Below are 19,002 nucleotides of genomic sequence, written 5' to 3'. Positions count from 1 at the left end.
TTATGTTCACGTCGGCACATGTAAGTCTGAAGGGGAGGAACATGAATGTGGTGAACCTGCAAAACAAGCTCTACAGAGAGATCTATAGACTTAGAAATCACATTAAGCAAGTCTGGGCCAAGGTAATCGTTTGGAGTAAAGCAGTAGGCTTAATGAAACAAGAGGTAGGTTTATGCACAATGTTAATAATAAATTCAATGCAACATTTAGAATCATACGGAGCTGAACAGGCTAACACTAGGTCATTTCCATTTAAATGGCAATAGGAAGGCATCCCACTGGTTCTTTGTTGGGTTGGGAAGTGTGTAATCACGGGTTGCAACACAGTCTGAAACCCTATGCAAGAAGATGATCGATTTTCTTATTAAAGAAATAAGATCAAGGTGGAGGCCGTAAACTGCTGTCCACACTCCGAAGCAGAGGGTAGCGGTAATGCACCTAATCTACTGGTTGGCAACCATCTTTAAAAAAAAAAGATGAAGAAGAAGCTTTGCCACCGCCAATCATCGCAAAGGAGGCGGGATTAAGCGCCTCTGCCTGGGAAGCAAAGCTCAGGGCACAGTGTTCCACTGGTTCCACGATATTAGCAAACATGGGGGCATCGAGCTAACGACGCTAACTGTCAACCAAAGAGACACTTTCGTTGTGTGTGAAGACTTGAATGTTGGTAAGTCGCAACAACACCCGGCTGTTTGTCTCCCTAAATATCAAGCGTCATTCGTTGGCGTCGTGCGTCACTTTGCTCCCTCCTGTCTACAGAGGGAAGACATGTTGTGACTGAAAGTTGCCCTCCAGTCCAGTTGCAGCAGCAATGTTGCCCTCAACCAGCGCGGCGGTCCGGTCCGCTGTCAAGCTGCTGCCGACGCAAAGTCCAGGTGAGCCCAGTCTGGTACAGTTACCTTCAGGCTGTACTTAAGTACAACTTTAACGTACTTGTACTCTAGTATTTCCATTGTGAGCTACTCCACTAACTGCAATCTCTGATCAGCCGACACGTACAGTACCACAGTACTGATGCTGGACGTGATGACACGTGATCAATGGTTGGTATGTGCCCAGTTCAAGAGTATGTTGTGTCCTGTGTGTCTGCAGGATGCGTCCGGTCCGCCTACAGAACCATATCTGTGAAACTCGGAGGTTTAAAACCCAAGACCGTTCCCCCTCGGTACCTGGGCCAGCCCAGCCCGTTCACTCATCCACACCTCATCAAACATGGTAAATATAGTCTACAGTGGACTGCTGGACCAGTTCATTTGCCTCTTGCAAACGGCACAATATTAATGATCATAAAGTGGACCAATAATAGTGTGCAACTGCTGTTTCTCACTGAAGCACCACATGTGTGTTCTCTGCTCCGCAGGTGAGGTGACTCCGGGCTTGAGCCAGACAGAATACGAGCTCCGCAGACACCGGCTGGCCTCGCTTGTCGAGGTCCAGTCTGACCGTCTGGGACCCTCGGCCTCCTCCGGCACCCATGTGGCCGTTGTGTTGTCCCATCCGACCCGCTACATGACCAATGACATCCCCTATCCCTTCCACCAGAACCAGGTGCATGTTTGATCAATTTCATTTCCTGTTTTGCTTTTGTGGGATTTTGATTGGAACAGGAAGACAATACAACGTCCGGCGCTTATTGTACGTGATGTGAATATTTGGCATGTAGGAGAGTTGATTGCAATCCCATATGTGCTGTCATTACGGTTGACTCTGCTCTTACTTACTTTATATTTGTAACTTTTTGTTGTCGATTGGAAACCTGTTATAAATTTAACATTGTTAAAGGCTTTTGTCAATTAACCTGGAGCCACATGTTCCGCAGGACTTCCTCTACCTCAGTGGCATCCTGGAGCCCGACAGCGCCCTGGTCCTTTACGGGAAGGGACGACCAGACCAGGCCATCCTGTTCGTCCCCCGCAGAGACCCGGGGAGAGAGCTGTGGGACGGGCCTCGGTCCGGGAAGGACGGGGCGGCTGCTTTGACCGGCATAGAGCGAGTCCACAGCACAGAGGAGCTGGGAGTTGTGCTCAGGAGCCTGAAAGGTGGGTGGGGGTGTTTGTCAGGTCGCTCCTATCTTGGTTACTGTTGCTAGGCCTGTGTAGCTTTCTGATCTATAATACTAATTTTATCGAGACACAGGCTGCTGCTCTCTCTTCTTTCCGACAGTGTAATGACACACGCACGCACACTCATATTCATCTTTAAATTAATATTTAAAATATTCCTCCATCTTGTGTCAATCTTCCCAGACAAGATTATTATTAATAGTTTTTAAAGAATAGGTTTGAAGTTAGAAATTCACACACGGATGCATCTTTGAATGATAACAGTGGCAGATTTATCACTCAACTTTTCCAGTATTTAAAAAAACAATTGGTCTTAAATTTCACACAAATTAAGCAAAAGCCGGTTTAAAATTTCTAGCAAGTAGTTGTTATGAGTTAAAATGAGCTTTAGCTAAAGTCAAGGCTACGACTCTGACTGGATTGAAACTTCCTTACCAAGAAAAAATGTGATATGAGAATTTACAATAGAATAAACAAACATGGTGGCTACATACGATATCAAGCTCATGCTAAAAGACCAAAGCTACACATGAGGCAGTAATGTTTGTACACCGCAGTATAGAGTTTGAAGATTGCAAGTCTTACTATGATCAAACGTACTTGGACAAGCAGTATATATATATATATATATATATGTGGCAGCTGTCTCTGATTTGGCATCGGCTGCTGATGATTGGCAATCAGTCAGCAGCCGAGGCCACCCTTATAAAAGCTCCCACTTGAGAGTGGAGGGGAGAAGTGAGCAGAGGCGCAGGTTTGCGGTCTGCTGTGCGTTGTGTGTACTAATAAAATATGTCGTCGAACGGAACCTCTTGCTGCCTGGCTGATCCTTGGTGCTGGAGGGGGAAACCCACGGGTAACGGACACGATCCTGTTACAATATATATTTCTCTTTTATAAGAGTTGGATTTTGTTATAACTGGTCAAATGCAAAACAATGTCAAGAATTGTCTTAATTCTGGTTCTATGATTTCATAAATACAACAAACTATAGTTTTTGTATATACAATATGATTATATATGATATGATATATATAGAACTTTATACGTTGTGATTTTAATAGCTTTTGTCACTCTGGACACATTTTATTTTGTGTAAAATAGGCCTCTTTGGATGGGAAAGGTTACTGACCACTGCCCTAGTCGATGTGTCCTTAAGCAAGACAGTAAAATGAAATCTAAATGTACGTTAGAGCAGACAGACGCAACGTTCCATTTCTCACTCTTAAAAAACAAACAATGACCCTCCGATTGCGAATGCATTGTGTGTTAAATAGCAAACTATTTCTCATTTCGAGGATGACCTGTGATTCTTAAAAAAGTAACGAAATATAGGAGCTGACATCTGACTGCGAACTCCAGTTACTGACCACAGTGTCTCTCCTCCGATCCTCTTTCAGGCACGGTGCTGTGGTACGACGGTTCTCCGCCCGCCCACCCTCGGCTCCACCAGGCTCACGTGGGTCCCGTGTTGGAGGCGGGGCCGATGCCGCACTCTCTCAGGCCCCTCATTCACTCTCTAAGGGCCCTCAAGAGCTCCGCAGAGGTAGCGCTCATGCAGGAAGCGGGTCACATCACAGCACAGGTTGGTCAATTAATATCCTAAAGAGTGTGTGTCTGTGTGTGTGTGGGGGGGGGGGGGTTCTCAGGGACATGTACATCTAGATTACTGACCAATCAGGGCATATCCCCACCTATTAGGAATGCGAAAGTTTTAAGGAATGAAGCGTTCTGAATGAACACCCTTTGTATTTTAATATTTATTTTAAGACTTAAAATATTTTGTACTTAAGATACACTACCGTTCAAAAGTTTGGGATCACTTAGAAATGTCCTTATTTTTCAAAGAAAAGCATTGTTTTTTTCAATGAAGATAACATTAAATCAATCAGAAATACACTCTATACATTGTTAATGTGGTAAATGACTATTCTAGGTGGAAACGTCTGGTTTCTAATGAAATATCTCCATAGGTGTATAGAGGCCCATTTCCATCAACTATCACTCCAGTGTTCTAATGGTACATTGTGTTTGCTAATCGCCTTAGAAGACTAATGGATGATTAGAAAACCCTTGAAAACCCTTGTGCAATTATGTTAGCACAGCTGAAAACTGTTTTGCTGATGAGAGAAGCTATAAAACTGGCCTTCCTTTGAGCTAGTTGATTATCTGGAGCATCACATTTGTGGGTTCGATAAGACTCTCAAAATGGCCAGAAAAAAAGAACTTTCCTGTGAAACTCGCCAGTCTATTCTTGTTCTTAGTAATGAAGGCTATTCCATGCGAGAAATTGCAAAGAAACTGAAAATTTCCTACAGCGGTGTGTACTACTCCCTTCAGAGAACAGCACAAACGGGCTCTAACCAGAGCAGAAAGAGAAGTGGGAGGCCCCGGTGCACAACTCAGCAAGAAGACAAGTACATTAGAGTCTCTAGTTTGAGAAATAGACGCCTCACAGGTCCTCAACTGGCAGCTTCTTTAAATGGTACCCGCAAAACGCCAGTGTCGACAGTGAAGAGGCGACTCCGGGATGCTGGCCTTCTAGGCAGAGTGGCAAAGAAAAAGCCATATCTGAGACTGGCCAATAAAAAGAAAAGATTGGTATGGGCAAAAGAACACAGGCATTGGACAGAGGAAGATTGGAAAAAGGTGTTATGGACAAATGAATCCAAGTTTGAGGTGTTTGGATCACACAGAAGAACATTTGTGAGACGTAGAACAGGTGAAAAGATGCTGGAAGAGTGCCTGACACCATCTGTCAAGCATGGTGGAGGTCATGTGATGGTCTGGGGCTGCTTTGGTGCTGGTAAAGTGGGAGATTTGTAGCAGGTAAAAGGGATTTTAAATAAGGAAGGCTATCACTCCATTTTGCAACGCCATGCCATACCCTGTGGGCAGCGCTTGATTGGAGCCAATTTCCTCCTCCAACAGGACAATGACCCAAAGCACACCTCCACATTGTGCAAGAACTATTGAGGGAAGAAGCAGGCAGCTGGTATGCTGTCTGTAATGGAGTGGCCAGCACAGTCACCAGATCTCAACCCCATTGAGCTGTTGTGGGAGCAGCTTGACCGTATGGTCCGCAAGAAGTGCCCATCAAGCCAATCCAACTTGTGGCAGGTGCTTCAGGAAGCGTGGGGTGACATTTCAACAGATTACCTCAACAAATTAACAGCTAGAATGCCAAAGGTCTGCAATGCTGTAATTGCTGCAAAAGGAGCATTCTTTGACTAAAGCAAATTTTGAAGAAAAAAATTAATACTTCAAATACAAATCATTATTTCTAACCTTGTCAATGTCTTGACTATATTTTCTATACATTTTGCAACTCATTTGATAAATAAAAGTGTGAGTTTTCATGGAAAACACGAAATTGTCTGGGTGATCCCAAACTTTTGAACGGTAGTGTATGTGTCACTTTACACTTTTTAAAAATAGATTACAATGCAGTCAAATCTCAAGTCCTTGTCGTTCAGGCTTTCAGGAGGACGATGGCTCTGTCTCAAGGGGACGTGGACGAGGCGGTGCTCTTTGCTAAGGTAAATAAAACATATTCATATCTTCCAAGCTAATTGTCAGGAGTTTAGCTATGTATTCTTCATCATGATGACATTTACAATAGCTCCTGCCTCTTTAACTTATGTGGAATAATTTATTATTTAGTTTATCACAATTTTATTTACACGTAACGAGAGGCGAATCAATAATTTAGCGGTGTTTTAGTTTTCTATGTGGCAGGTATTACAGTAAGAGTGACGACCGCTTCATAGCTCCAGTTTGAAGTTACTGCGAATTTAACATGAAATTGGTCGGCAGCGATGACTGTGAACATGATGCTCACAAGGCCTTTGAAATAAAATAAAATCACGTGTTGATCTTCCAGTTTGATTATGAGAATCGTGTCCATGGCGCCAACTTCCTGGCCTACCCCCCTGTCGTTGCTGGAGGGAATCGAGCCAACACTCTGCACTACATCAACAACAACCAGATCATCAAGGTACAGAAAGGTATTGAATAATGAACATCCACTTTCTGAAAAGCGGTTATGTCTGCGACGCGACGACTGACTCGTTGTGCTCCCCTCCCTCCTCCATCAGGATGGTGAGATGGTGCTGCTGGATGGTGGCTGTGAATACTTTGGTTACGTCAGTGATGTCACTCGAACATGGCCAGTGAATGGAAAGTAAGCTTGACAAAAATTATCCGATGTGCTACTCAAAGAAACATATTGTTGATGAAGAAGATCTGTGCATGTCTTTATTAACAACATGTCACTGCTTCAGACTCAACTACACATTGTCCACTATGATTGTTTTCTTGATGCAGACCGTAAAACTTGTTTTTATTGAACATGCGCATCACTCTCGGATGTCATAGGAATTTGTTTTAATTTTTTTTCCTTCTTATTTTATGAATTTGATTAAAAAACATGACATTAACGCTACAATTACTTCTGGGTGACAATGTTATTAGAGTACTATTTACTGTATATGGTTTGACAACATGGATGGGTGATTGTAAAACCTCATTAGATCTCATTAGATATTTCAAGGAAATATTATGTCTCGCTTGCTTTTATACATGCATTTTTGTGAACATTTTGATAATAATTCTTAATCGCCGACAACAACCCCCTGAACCGCGTGCCGCCCCCATCTCCTTCATACCAGATTCAGCCCGGCACAGGCGGAGCTGTACGAGGCCGTGCTGGAGGTCCAGCGCTCCTGTTTGTCTCTGTGCTCCCCGGGCGTCAGTCTGGACCACATCTACAGCACCATGCTGGCTCTGCTGGGGCGGCAGCTCCGGCAGCTCGGCCTCGTCAAAGCCGGCACCGGTGACGCCGATGTACTAAAGGTAACGATGAGTACAACGGGTTCCAGGTGGAAGACATTCCCGTGCTTTTGTCCTCCACGAGGAGCAATGCTCATAAAAACAAAGTAGCAGCTTTTGGAAAGCAAAGTTGCTGCCAGTGACAACATTTCTCAAGATGAGTTGCGAAAGATTTTCGCGACAAGAACAGTTCTGTTTCCCAGATCCAAACACTCAGCTGCTGCTCAAGTTATAAGCAACAAGAAATCTTTAATAAACATAGAAGCCCAAGATCATATTTCACTCTATTAACTTGGAGGCACATGCTCTTCACGCAGCGTGTCATGTTTCTAATGTAAAGTGAAATCTTGCTCTGCTGTTGAATATCAATCATCCACACCGGAGGTAGCCATGGCACTATCAGATTATCGCCTTAGGGCATTGAATTTAAACATGTTTGGTTTATTTATGTCCTCACCGGTGGTTTGTGGTCAGGAAATGGCCATAAGCTCCTTTGGCCAATGTAAATGATGAAATGAGCTCATTACAGCCTCCATGAAACACAATATGCTCTGTAAACTTTGTATAACAGACGCATTCCTTCCCTGCAGTGGCTCTTTTCAGGGAAATCAAACAGGCGAGCCAAAACAAAGTGGTTTCTCTTTAAAAGAAAAACAACAGAAAATGCCTTGTTGGCTTCTGGATTGGCTCACTGATTGATGATGATTACCCTCGGGATAGAACTTTATATATAGCTCATAGTTATCCGCCATCTTGAGTATATGATTTGTGGCCCTTCCAGCAGCATGGCTCTAGTTGGTCAGTTGGTCTCCCACTTTGGTCCATTATTGGTTGTGTAGTTCAATTCAGGCTTTACAACCTGTACACATACAACATCCCTGTCCCAGGACCTCACATCGGATCAGGAAAAACTCCCAACAAATAGGAAAAACCCTTTCACAGGAAAAATTGGAAGAAACCTTCAGGAGAGGGGGGCGCATCAGCAGGGCCACCATGCAGGAGGCATCGTGACAGAGGCCAGACCACAGAGGTCGGCAGGCAGGAGGCAAAGAGAAGGAGGCAGGGCCAATGGGAAGGAAGCCAGGTCTAGGCCAGAGGCTGGATGCAGGAAGCAGGGACAAGGATCCTTCAGCATCAGACACAGCCAGGTCCTATGAGACGTGAAGTTACAAAGACTCCTGGGAGGAAGCAGAGTTAGTAATGTGCAATGGAGAGATGAAAATTCATCCATAAGGAGAGAGAGAAGAGGAGAGAGGTGCTCAGTGCATCCTAAAACGTCCCCCAGCAGCTATAAGCCTAAAGCGGCATATCAAGGGGCTGGACCAGGTGAACCTGATTCAGACCGAACTATAAGACTATCAGAGAGGAAGCCCGCATTTAGTGAGGCAGCTCTCTAGTGGGGCAATATGGTACTACAAGCTCCTCAAGATATGATGGTGCATCACCAATCAAGGCTTTGTAGGTTTAGAGAAGAATTTTAAAAGTGATTCTTGATTTTACTGGGAGCCAGTGCAGAGCAGCTAGTGCAGGAGTGATGTGATCTCTTTTCTTAGTTTTAGTGAGAACACGAGCTGCAGCATTCTGGATCAACTGGAGGGACCTAAGAGATGTATTAGAGCAGCCTGATAATAAGGAGTTGAAGTAATCTAGTCTAGAAGTAACGAACACGTGAACCAATTTTTCTGCATCTTTTTGAGACGAGATGTGCCGGATTTTTTTAACTGTTACGTCATAAATGCATTCCTTGAGATTTGCTTCACGTGGGGGTTAAAGGACAAGTCCCGATCAAAGATAACGCTGAGATTCTTTACAGAAACCAGATCATTGATCTCTGAGGTGCTCAGGGCCGAGTAAAATTACTTCAGTTTTGTCTGAGTTTCACATCAAGAAGTTCCAAGTCATCCATGTTTTTATGTCTTTAAGACATGCTTGAAGTTCAGTGAGCTGGTTGGACTCCTCTGGTTTGATCGATAGATATAATTGAGTATCATCTGCATAACAATGAAAGTTTATGGAGTGTTTCCTGATAACATTGTTATCTTCACCTTTTATCTGATGCAATCAGGAGGTCATTTGTAATTTTCACCAGCGCCGTCTCGGTGCTGTGGTGTTCTCTAAATCCTGACTGAAACTCCTCAAATAAACTATTATGATTTAGAAATTGACACAACTGGTATGCGACTACTTTCTTAAGGATCTTGGAGAGGAAGGGGAGGTTAGAGATCGGTCTGTAGTTAGACAACACCTCTGGATCCAGAGTGGGCTTCTTCAGGAGAGGTTTAATAACAGCCACTTTGAAGGAGTGTGGTACGTGGCCTGTTATCAAAGACTCATTGATCATACCTAATAAAGAGCTTCCAATTAAAGGCAGAACGTCTTTAAGCAGCCTCGTCGGGATGGGGTCCAAGAGACAGGTAGACGTGTTAGAAGTAGAAACTGTTGAAGACAGTTGGTCGAGGTTGATGGGAGAAAAGCATCCAAATATACACCAGGGCATACAGTGGTTTCCAACGCCATTCCACTTGAGGACAGCTCGGCACTGGTTAAGGGCAAGAGATTATCAATCTTGCCTCTAATAGTTAGAATATTTTCATTAAAGAAGTTCATGATGTCATTACTACTGAGGTCAATAGGAATACTCGGCTCCACAGAGCTGTGACTCTGTTAGCCTGGCTACAGTGCTGAAGAGAAACCTGGGGTTGTTCTTATTTAAATGGACAATCCTGCCTCACGCGATCGCCAAGTCATACAAAGAAGCTGTAAACTGTGGTTTGACATTAGGGCCTACACTTGGGATTTTAAAAATGTGTCTTTGCCCCTATTTTGGTTGTGTAGTTTCCCCTGGCTATGGTTGTGTGGGTAGAAAGTGATCCGATGAGGCTCATTCACCACAATACGCCGCAGTCGGTGGCGCCTCAATTTCTTGTCATTAATTTCTGGCTGTTTTGGGACAACTGCAAACTGCTTTAACCTTTAATTCTGCTCATCCCAGGCTGCACGACGGTACTGCCCCCACCATGTTGGGCATTACCTGGGCATGGACGTCCACGACACTCCCGAGACGTCCCGCTCACAACCTCTCCAGCCAGGAATGGCCATCACGATAGAACCAGGTATAGACAAACTAGCATTTTGAATACCCGTTGCTCTTTTGTTCTCCAGATGGACAGCTGTGCTAATGAGTCTGGGTGAGATCAGGTTTTAAAGTATACAAACTGCATCCCTCAGTAACCACCGCTCACTACACATGATCTATTCTCTTTAATGCTTCACATTGTTCCACTTTCTCCTCCTCCTCCCGCAGGGTTGTACATCAGCCAGGACAACGACCAGGTGCCGGAGCGTTTCCGCGGCCTGGGCGTCAGGATCGAGGACGACGTGGTGATTCGGGACGTGGGAGGCCCTCTGATTCTGTCCCGTGACGCGCCGAAGACCATCGGTGACGTAGAGAAGGCCTGCGCCCCGAGGTAGGGCGGGGAGAGACCGGCGAGTGAGCCCCGACATCGGTGGCAGGTTGAGTGCTGTGTGTCTCCGTGGCGATGACGTCAACAGGCGCCCAGGTGCGTGAAAGGTGGGAGAAAACTGTGAGACTCTTGTTATTGGTCTCAGTGAGGCTTTAAAGAATGTAGAAACATCGTGGTTCAGAGAAACCAGTTTCACGGTCATAGTTTCCAACAGTGAACGACGGTGAAGAACTCAACATTAAAAAAAGGGTTTACAGAGTTACGGTGAAGCTTTGGAGCTCACGCACGTATTCTACCCGGTAACTGACGTATTCCTGCTCAACAATGTTTGCTACAGCACATTCACAAAGAGACTAATCTTTATCATGTATAACACTTCTCGTGTTGTGAAATCTAATGCTGGACCGTGATCACAGGTATTTTCAGCTGCGGCCCCAGTGGTTAGATCCCGCAGCCATGGAAACATTTTCATTATTAAAACCTCTCCACACCATGTTTTGCAGAATTGCCACAATCGTGGCACACCAGGATATAATTATGTGTTTGTTGTCTCTCTCAAAAAGGTACGAACACTTAATTAGTTTCTTGCACACAAATCATTCTCCCCTCGCTCCGATGTTGAACTCACTCACTGAGCTGCAGGAAGGACCAGTTCATGGCAAATTAACAGACGAGTGATGAATAAAGATGAATCTGTCTTCAACCGCTGCGCCCCACAAGCCTGGAAAGGGTTGGAAATGACTGTAAAAGTGCTCACTGAAAAGAGTTTGTGCGTGTTGTGTGTTCAAGCGAGAGAAAATATGATTTATTACTTTTTTTAAATTTATTTGTGTGTATTTTAAATGATTTCATTCTTTCCTTTTCAATACAAATGCATGCCTTTTTTCTTTTTGCTGACAAAAGATAGAAACAAGTTGAAGAATGTAGGCTGAATAATTAATGGGTGGGTGGAGGACTTCGTACTAAACTCTGTAACATACTCCATATATCGGCGTTTAGTTGTTAGGTGTTCAAAGTACCAGAAGGAGTTGAACAAATTCAACCTTAAAAAAAAAGAAGACACTGTAACTCTCAAAATGCTTGTTTCTGATTGGCTCGCAGGTGTAACAAATATTTGTCAAGACAGCTCAAGCATACTTCAGGGCAATATTTGAACCACCGTTGTAAATCAGAGCAGACGACAGATATCCAAAGCAACGGTGCTTATTTTACACTACATTTCCAGTTCAACTTGTTAAGATATGCTTTTTAAATATTAGGATATAATGAAAGTTAAGCACAAGTCGGAATTTATCAGTCGAGCTGAGTTAAATATGGTTGTTTATTTATAAGGTGAACTAGTTGAATGGAGGTTTCAGTGGATCCTAGTATTAAAACAACCGGATCTTATGGTGAGTCAATATCGTGACGAAACATTCACTTCAAGCAACTCAACAAAAAGTTGATTGAAAAGCACAAGTTGGGATTGATACAATGACTCTTTCAAGTCTCTGAGTATCAAATACCAAATATGTATTAAATACAAACTTGGAGGGTATAAAAATGTATGCAAACACGTGTGCATTATTTTGTATGTCAGATGATTTGCCATATTGGGTGTTGAGAGTACCAAGTCCTACTGCTGTGTTATCAGACAGTTTTGAACGACTGTAGAGTAAATATTATTAGTAGAAATGTAAGTAAAAGTACATAAAAGTTGTACCTAGTGTGTGTGTCAGCTGAGTAAACTGCTGTATAGCAGAGGATTGGAGCACCACTGCCCCCTACAGGCTGAACTCGGCCACTGCCGACGGAGCGCGGCTCCGGTTTCCGGACAATCCCGAACACCTACGAAGACAACCTCCCCTGTTCTTCCCTTTCCTCCCTCCCTCCCTCCTCCCCTTCACGCCTAATGTTGCTGTACCTTCAACCCTCCCCCCGTATCAGGAGTAGAAACAACAAGCCGCCATTTTGTTTGTGCGGACAGACCGTCAGAAACAGGAGGAGATAACCGAGAGAAGGAGCGACTCCGACGGCCGACGGCAGTCACTCCGGGACCCAGCGGAGAGCGAGAGAGTGGCGGCGGCGGAATCCTGTCCGTGTTACCGGGAGAGAGGAAGCACCACCGAAAAGATAAGGCGACAGCGGAGGGAAAACCGAGTCGGCGATAAATAAATATATATATAATTATTTATGTGTATATATATATATTTATATGTGAATGCATGAGAAGGAAATACTCCGACAAATCCAAGGAAGGGGGTGTTTTTGCGGAGCGGAGACGGGGGAGAGGCGGAAGAGGGCTCGATATTCTCATAACGAGGAAAAACCTGCGAAAAGGGGGAAACATCAACATGAAAAATCATTATGTGCCCGTCGCGGAGGAAGGAAAGGATCCGCATAGACAATTATATAAATAAATTGCTGCCGGGCAGACGGGAGAGGTGGAAAAAAAGACGGGTTTAAAGAGAAGGAAGGGGGAAATTGCCAGGATCAACACGAAGGGGGGCATTCTCCATCACAAAGAGTCAATGAGAGGATTTTGTCAGCCCAAAATATGTTAGGGGGGTGTCAATAATAATGTGCTGATCAGAAGCTTTCCGCTTCCGAAATAGCCATCATTTCTGAGCGACCCACCGTCATTTTTTATTTTTTTTAAATCACATTTTCGCCTGTCGCCCTCCGGTTTGTTCTTTTTTTCTCTACACCGGCATGGCCAAGACATACAAGCAGTGAGTAACGGGAGTCTCTCTTTTAATATTTTAAAATTATAATATGCATCATTCTTTTTCTCTTCTAAGATTTCAAGTGCTTTAAACCGAGCGAAACCTGGGGGAGGAACCTCTCGTGGAGCACAAGATAAGTAACCCCACAGATCGTCCTCTGCAAAATAAAAACTAATTGGATCAATCTGACTGCCCGCTGATTGGCAATTAGCGCTGTGATTGCCCTCCAGAACTATACTGTCAAAGGATTCGGCATCACAATCGATTGCACAAGAGCAGTGTGTGTTATTTTTTTTTTGGGTGACGAGACTTTCTGTTTTTCAACCTTTGCCAATCCTGCCGACTGCGATCGGCGTGCTCGCGCAAAAAAAAAAAAGGGGGTGGGGTGGGCGGGGGGTGTTTGCAACAAACCAAATGTGCAAACACGAGTCTTGTTTCTTTCTGACCCAGTGCCTTGCATGGTCAAACACTAAGTGCACATTGTAGTCGGCATGCACGTGCAAAAGAAAAAAGTCATGCCTGGACGTATGCATCCGCAGTACATGCTCCTTTCATCCGAGTAGACTGCAAGTGCAGGACTCGATCCGGTGTTTTCATCTTCCTGCAGAACTGTTTGAACTCTTTATTCACTCACTGGTACGCTAATGCCAGTCGTTCACCCCCCTTCGGCACAGCGCTACTGTCGGGGGTCTGCGCTCACCGGTTGACCGCCCGCGAAGGGGATCGGCCGCATCCAACACCCGTGAGATGTGCGGTCAGGTGAGGGGGACGGTAACCGCCACCGAGGCTCTCGTAACTGTTGCATGAGAGGGAGAGTGGCCTCCAGAAGTGAGCACTGAGGGGGGGGGGGGGTTCTGACTCCCGGTTGGCTTCACTAGGTCATAATTATCATTTCCGTGCCCTGACCGAGAGACTGGATCGACTCGGACCTGAAATACAGGATTTTCTCCGCCGACGATGGCGGACGGGACTGAGTGCAGCGCGGAGGACGGATCTCGGGACGGTTTCTGTGTCGCAGAAGAGGCTGCATGAGGTTGTCAAGAGGGCCGCACGCTTTGCCCTTTTCGCCGGCTCCACCTTCCTATCTCCTCCCGTTCAAATCTGTGAAGAAACTAAATCTGCGCCAGGGGAGGGGGGCTGCTATCTCCAGAGGGGGATAAACCCAGAGAGAGAGAGGGAGCACTCCGAGGGAAGGAGTTCAACATTGCTCTCTTCTCCCCTACCGTCCCCCAAGCGGTGGGGGGAACGACCACGAGCCGACCTCAGAGGGAGTAGGAGAAGCACATAAAGGAGCTACGCTTTCCCTCCGTGGATCTACAGCAACCTTTTTTTATTTTTTTTATTCGTCAAAAATATGGCCGATAATGTCCTGGAGTCCGGCCCGCCTTCAGCCAAGAGGCCCAAGCTGTCCTCTCCAGCTCTCTCGGTGTCTGCCAGTGATGGAAATGGTAAATATGTTGCACGCTTTTTAAAAAACTTTTAGCTGCAGATAAAATACGAAACTAGCTTCGATGGTTGGCGTATTAATTAGCGGTTGGTCTTTGAAGTCCCCGCGGAGTTGCTGAGCAACTTAGTTGGTCTGACACAGAAACACCAAAACTAAAACCAACGCGCGTGAACATAAACGCATACATATAAACGTGTGTAGTTTTTATTTAAAACAAAGGGAAGTAGTCCGAGGGGTAGTCGGGCTACACCGCGGTGTGCTGCTGCTGCAGGAGCAACTTTCCTGGAGGGATGTTTTGATGCGTTAGCCTCGACGCGGCTAGCTAGCGTCCGACTGAGAGATCCACTCCAAACAATGGAAGAGTCGAGTCACCCCACTTCGCTTCAACTTGTCTCGCTCCTTAAAAAAGTTAGCTCGACGAGGGCGCGCACGCGTTCAAACACGAGCTCCACGCGTCCCCCGTGAACGCGGAGACACAAAGTGCCGTTTGCGAAGTAGCTTTAGGAGAAAGTAACGGGAACCGAGAGAGCGGGCTAACTGGTTAGCTCGGCGGCCAACCGGCTCAGCTGAGCTCGGTAGCGGGCTAGCGACGGAATCAAATGATTTGGTAACCAGCTAGACCGCAACGTGCACGGAGCGGAAGCTTTTGTTTATTTCGTGGGTTTAACACAGTTTGCGGGTTTGAATCCAGTGTGCATCACGTGCTAGCCGAGGCTGTTTTTCTTCTTCTTCTTCTTCGTGAGTCTATTGTAGTAAATCGGCTATTGTTCATGCACTTAATTAAAGTTGCGAAACGCGTCGCTGTCTGAGACGTGAACGCGGGTCCGCTTCGACTGCGCGGTTTTAACGAAAGGACTATACGGTCAAAACCCCCTCTGTCGAGTATTTTTGTATTAAATATTTTTAGTTTTTGAGTTTCGCTCCCCCTGTGCTTGTGAAGCCACCATTGATTGACTGCACGGTGACACCGCGCAGCACTTTAAGAGCAGTTTACACCCCAGTTCCCCCCCCCCAGCTCACTGGGTTGGGAATTACTCTCATTTTATTTTGCAGACTAATTCTTTTACACGTATTGCGCAAGAAGCGTTAAACTCCGGACATCACCTCTTGTTGCATCCTCTGCATGATTCAGATATTTAGTAGATGCTGGTTTACCCATGAAACAATATTGCATAACATTTCTTCGAATACAAAGATTGGTGGGCATACCACTGACTCCTGACTTTGTCAGAAGATCAGTGAATGGGAATTTCAAGCTTGATGCTTGTTTAATTTCCGACAGTATCTTCCAAATGAATGATGTAAAAAGCACTGGTACAAAACATTAACATAATTATACATTATTTAAGAAATATTCAGCGAGTTGTTGACAAGCTAGAAGCCACAGTTAATAACATCAAACATGTAGGTTATGTGTCTGGGGCCAACTGAAGGGATAACCATGGGCACTGCTTATTTCTATATTATATTGGTTTAATGGTCTATTAGAGGAAAATGAGTTGGGATTTCAACACATTTCAGTATACACTACCACTACTTTTAATTTGTGTCCCATTGCAGTGGATATGACTTCTGATGGCGCTTCTGTTTCGTGATCGTAGATAGATCCAATGCACACACCTACCTGGGTACCGTAGTGTTTACTCCTGTGGCTTCTCGCCCTGACCCTGCTGCGTTCACTCTCCATGTTTGGCACCCCATCAAACCACAAACTGATGCCCAGGAGAGAAACCCAGGTTGAGGGAGGAAGCTACTGCTGCACAGGCTGTCCAGCTTTGAGCTCCAGATTAATTAAACACTAATGTCAGCGTTGTTCCACTTATATTAGTCTTGGAAAATTGTATTGTAGCTGTGTGAGTTGTGAACCGTATTAATGTTTTACTTCTAGCTGATTCGCCAGCTGATTTTTTTTTTTGTGGTTCTTTTCTTTCCTGCCTAGATTTTGGTTCTCTGTTTGACCTGGAGCATGACCTCCCCGACGAGCTCATCAGTTCCTCGGACTTGGGTCTGACCAACGGAGGGGATGTCAACCAACTCCATACCAGTCTGGGTGGACTTGGAGGAGGGCTCAGTTTGGGAGGCCAGGATGCAGCTACGAAACACAAACAGCTGTCTGAGCTGTTGCGCCCTGGAGCACCAGCACAGCAGGGTGGCCCTACTACCAACAGCACGGCACCCGGGTCCTCCATGGGGATGATGGGGGGTGTCAGTGGACCTCAAGGCATGCCCCCTCAGGGCCAGCAGCAGCCACCTGGATTAATGCAGCAGGTTGGGATGTCTGGAGGGGTGGCAGCACTCAATCGGGCAGCTGCCATGATGGGTGCCCAGAAAGGCAACAGTGGACAGCAGCAGCAAGGCCTGATGGGTGGCCAGGTGATGAATGGCTCACCAAGAATGGGTTACCCTGGCAGTGCAGGCATGGGTAACAGTAGTAATCTGTTGGCGGAAACCCTCCAGCAGCAGCAGGGCAGTCAGCAAATGGGACACGGGAGTCAGGCGGGGATGAGACCACAACAACCCGGAGCACTGAACAAGGTGAGCAACCTCAACCCAGCCAGGTGTTGAGGATACGGTCGGTCGCAACAAAGTGATGGCAAATAAATAATTCTGATAGGTTAAAGATTTTTAAATGAGTCTACGATGTTCTAAATGCCAGACTAAACAAAGTGTGTTTTTGGTGCCCTGCTGAATCCCACACTCGCACATAGTTCTCTTGAAATATAAAACTACTTCTTATTTAACATAAACAATGTGTTGTGATGAATTCAGTGTATTATATTAACATTTTAATATTTGGCCAGTATGTCATAGCTTTAGCACGGCCATCTAAGAGTTGTTGGAACACACATCTAAGATTATTGCTGAGGTTAGCATGTTACTGCTTTAAATGTATATAAATATAAGTTGGAAATTGCAGCAAAAGTAAAGATGGATATGTACAGGTCCCACAAATCAATCAGGGATTGTAAGACCTAGTCCTAAAACAGAACTTAGTCTGGATGGAATTTCCTGAGTTGGTAAAGTAAAAAAAAAAAATGTAAGGAAGATTCATGCTATTTACACTTGAGTGTTGTGGTCCAACTGTATTTACAAAAGGCAGACGCATCTTTTCGGACCCGGTTGTCTCTGTAGGACTAGACCTGTAGTGTATGTGAGACGGCTGAAGATGAGTTCATAGCCGGTGCAGGAGTGAGTGTGGTCACGCGCCAGACCCACAGCCGCATCGCTCTGGTATTAATGGTTGACCACAGTGTCAATTTGCCAAAGGATATTCGTGTGGTGCACCAGCAAATACTGCATTTTATTTTTATAGTATTGTTCTGTGTTAAAATATGCATCAGTAAAGTGTTTGCGTTATCCACGTTTAGTTTAAGCAGAGTTGTTTTCTCAGAAATGGGGACGGACAGTTTCATTGCTCTTTATCCGTCTATATAGGAACAATTACCAAATCCCTTCACATTCTGGCTGGATCTGAGACCATTTACATATGTCTTTGATATTGATTTCCCGTGGAGAGTTAAGTGAGGCCAGGGACAAGTAATATAGGAGCTCATTATGAAGGAATAATTACAAGTCGCATTTTAAAAAGTGATTCCATGTGGTTTCCCTCACACAGTGGAACTGTGTGTGTCCAAAGTAGTTTGACGTGTATGAAGAACATATTGTAAAACTTCCCCTGCTTCTACCACAGGCCTTGAAAACTACTTGATTTGATCTCTGAACTATGAATTTCCTTCTCTTTCACTTGTCTCCACACCTGCTCCCTCTAGATGAGTATGATGGCCAATGCGAGCCCCTATGGTGGTCCGTACGGCCAGTCTGGCCAGGGGCTCCCTGGAGCAGGGCTGGGCCCACAACTCCAGAACAAGGCGGGCCTGCCTAACAATATGGCCTCCCAGTTCAGCATGGACAAGAAGGCACCACCCGGTCAAGGCATGCCTGGGATGGTAAGATGTGTTTATTTTAGATCAGAACAGGTAGATAAACTCTGTAGCCATCATAGAAGCCACTTAATTGAATGTAGATACAATTTTCAATTAATACCGAAGTCTCTCAAATAGTCTAAAAGTAGAATATAATTCATTTCACGTCCTCACTGGAACTGGATCACAGTTTTAACTTTGGACGTACTGTACCATTTCTTTGGTCAGAAATGTGTTTTAAAAGCACTTTGTGTCAGGTTTATTCATGTCATTGTAGTTTTCAATAACCACTAAAGTCCCACAGTTCTTGGGGAAATGATTTGTGTGGTGACTTGCTGTCAAAAGCATAAAACCAGCATTGAACATGGCCATTTTTGTAATGTTATTCCAGTGATTGGCCAGGTGTGTTGAGGTGTAAAAACCAGGCAGGATAGGAAGTTCTCTCAAACTTTGTATTGCTAGACTTTGAGTGTGGCCTTCAGATGTACTCTGACAACATGCCATGCCCGCCTTGTGAGCCACAAGTCATGTAAACACATGCAGGATAAAATAAAAACATTCTATTGCCAT

The 19,002-nt window shown here is 45.0% G+C and overlaps 2 protein-coding genes across 7 annotated transcripts in view; both read left to right on the top strand.

Moving 5' to 3' along the window:
- The first annotated feature begins 569 nt into the window (after positions 1-569).
- On the top strand, positions 570-12,528 carry xpnpep3 (X-prolyl aminopeptidase 3, mitochondrial). Of its 2 annotated transcripts, none has more exons than XM_056407960.1 (12): positions 570-667; positions 760-875; positions 1,093-1,215; positions 1,361-1,548; positions 1,820-2,039; positions 3,464-3,648; positions 5,540-5,602; positions 5,947-6,060; positions 6,161-6,246; positions 6,734-6,917; positions 9,886-10,006; positions 10,198-12,528. In XM_056407960.1, the coding sequence occupies exons 2-12, from the start codon at positions 812-814 to the stop codon at positions 10,362-10,364; spliced, it is 1,515 nt and encodes a 504-aa protein (XP_056263935.1). In that variant the 5' UTR covers positions 570-667; positions 760-811; the 3' UTR covers positions 10,365-12,528. The 2 variants fall into 2 exon arrangements, with proteins under 2 accessions (XP_056263935.1, XP_056263934.1); XM_056407959.1 differs by having other exon boundaries at positions 5,526-5,602; positions 5,947-6,070.
- A 958-nt stretch (positions 12,529-13,486) lies between these two features.
- Positions 13,487-19,002, top strand: part of ep300b (E1A binding protein p300 b) — a 36,442-nt gene continuing 30,926 nt past the window's right edge. For all 5 annotated transcript variants that reach the window (XM_056407958.1, XM_056407956.1, XM_056407955.1 and 2 more), the window contains exons 1-3: positions 13,487-14,510; positions 16,449-17,044; positions 18,280-18,456. In XM_056407958.1, the coding sequence (XP_056263933.1) occupies positions 14,417-14,510; positions 16,449-17,044; positions 18,280-18,456 (867 nt within the window). In that variant the 5' untranslated portion in view covers positions 13,487-14,416. The remainder of the gene's footprint in view (positions 14,511-16,448; positions 17,045-18,279; positions 18,457-19,002) is intronic.

The sequence above is a fragment of the Pseudoliparis swirei genome, chromosome 23 (assembly GCF_029220125.1).
Source record: "Pseudoliparis swirei isolate HS2019 ecotype Mariana Trench chromosome 23, NWPU_hadal_v1, whole genome shotgun sequence".
Classification (NCBI taxonomy): domain Eukaryota; kingdom Metazoa; phylum Chordata; class Actinopteri; order Perciformes; family Liparidae; genus Pseudoliparis; species Pseudoliparis swirei.
This window is presented reverse-complemented; position numbering and strand designations above follow the sequence as displayed.

Coding starts and splice junctions, on each gene's coding strand:
- xpnpep3 (XM_056407959.1), top strand. CDS start 812: ATGTTGCCCTCAACCAGCGCGGCGGTCCGGTCCGCTGTCAAGCTGCTG. Junction 5,603..5,946: donor AGGCGGTGCTCTTTGCTAAG/GTAAATAAAACA, acceptor TTGATCTTCCAG/TTTGATTATGAGAATCGTGT. Junction 10,007..10,197: donor GGCCATCACGATAGAACCAG/GTATAGACAAAC, acceptor CTCCTCCCGCAG/GGTTGTACATCAGCCAGGAC.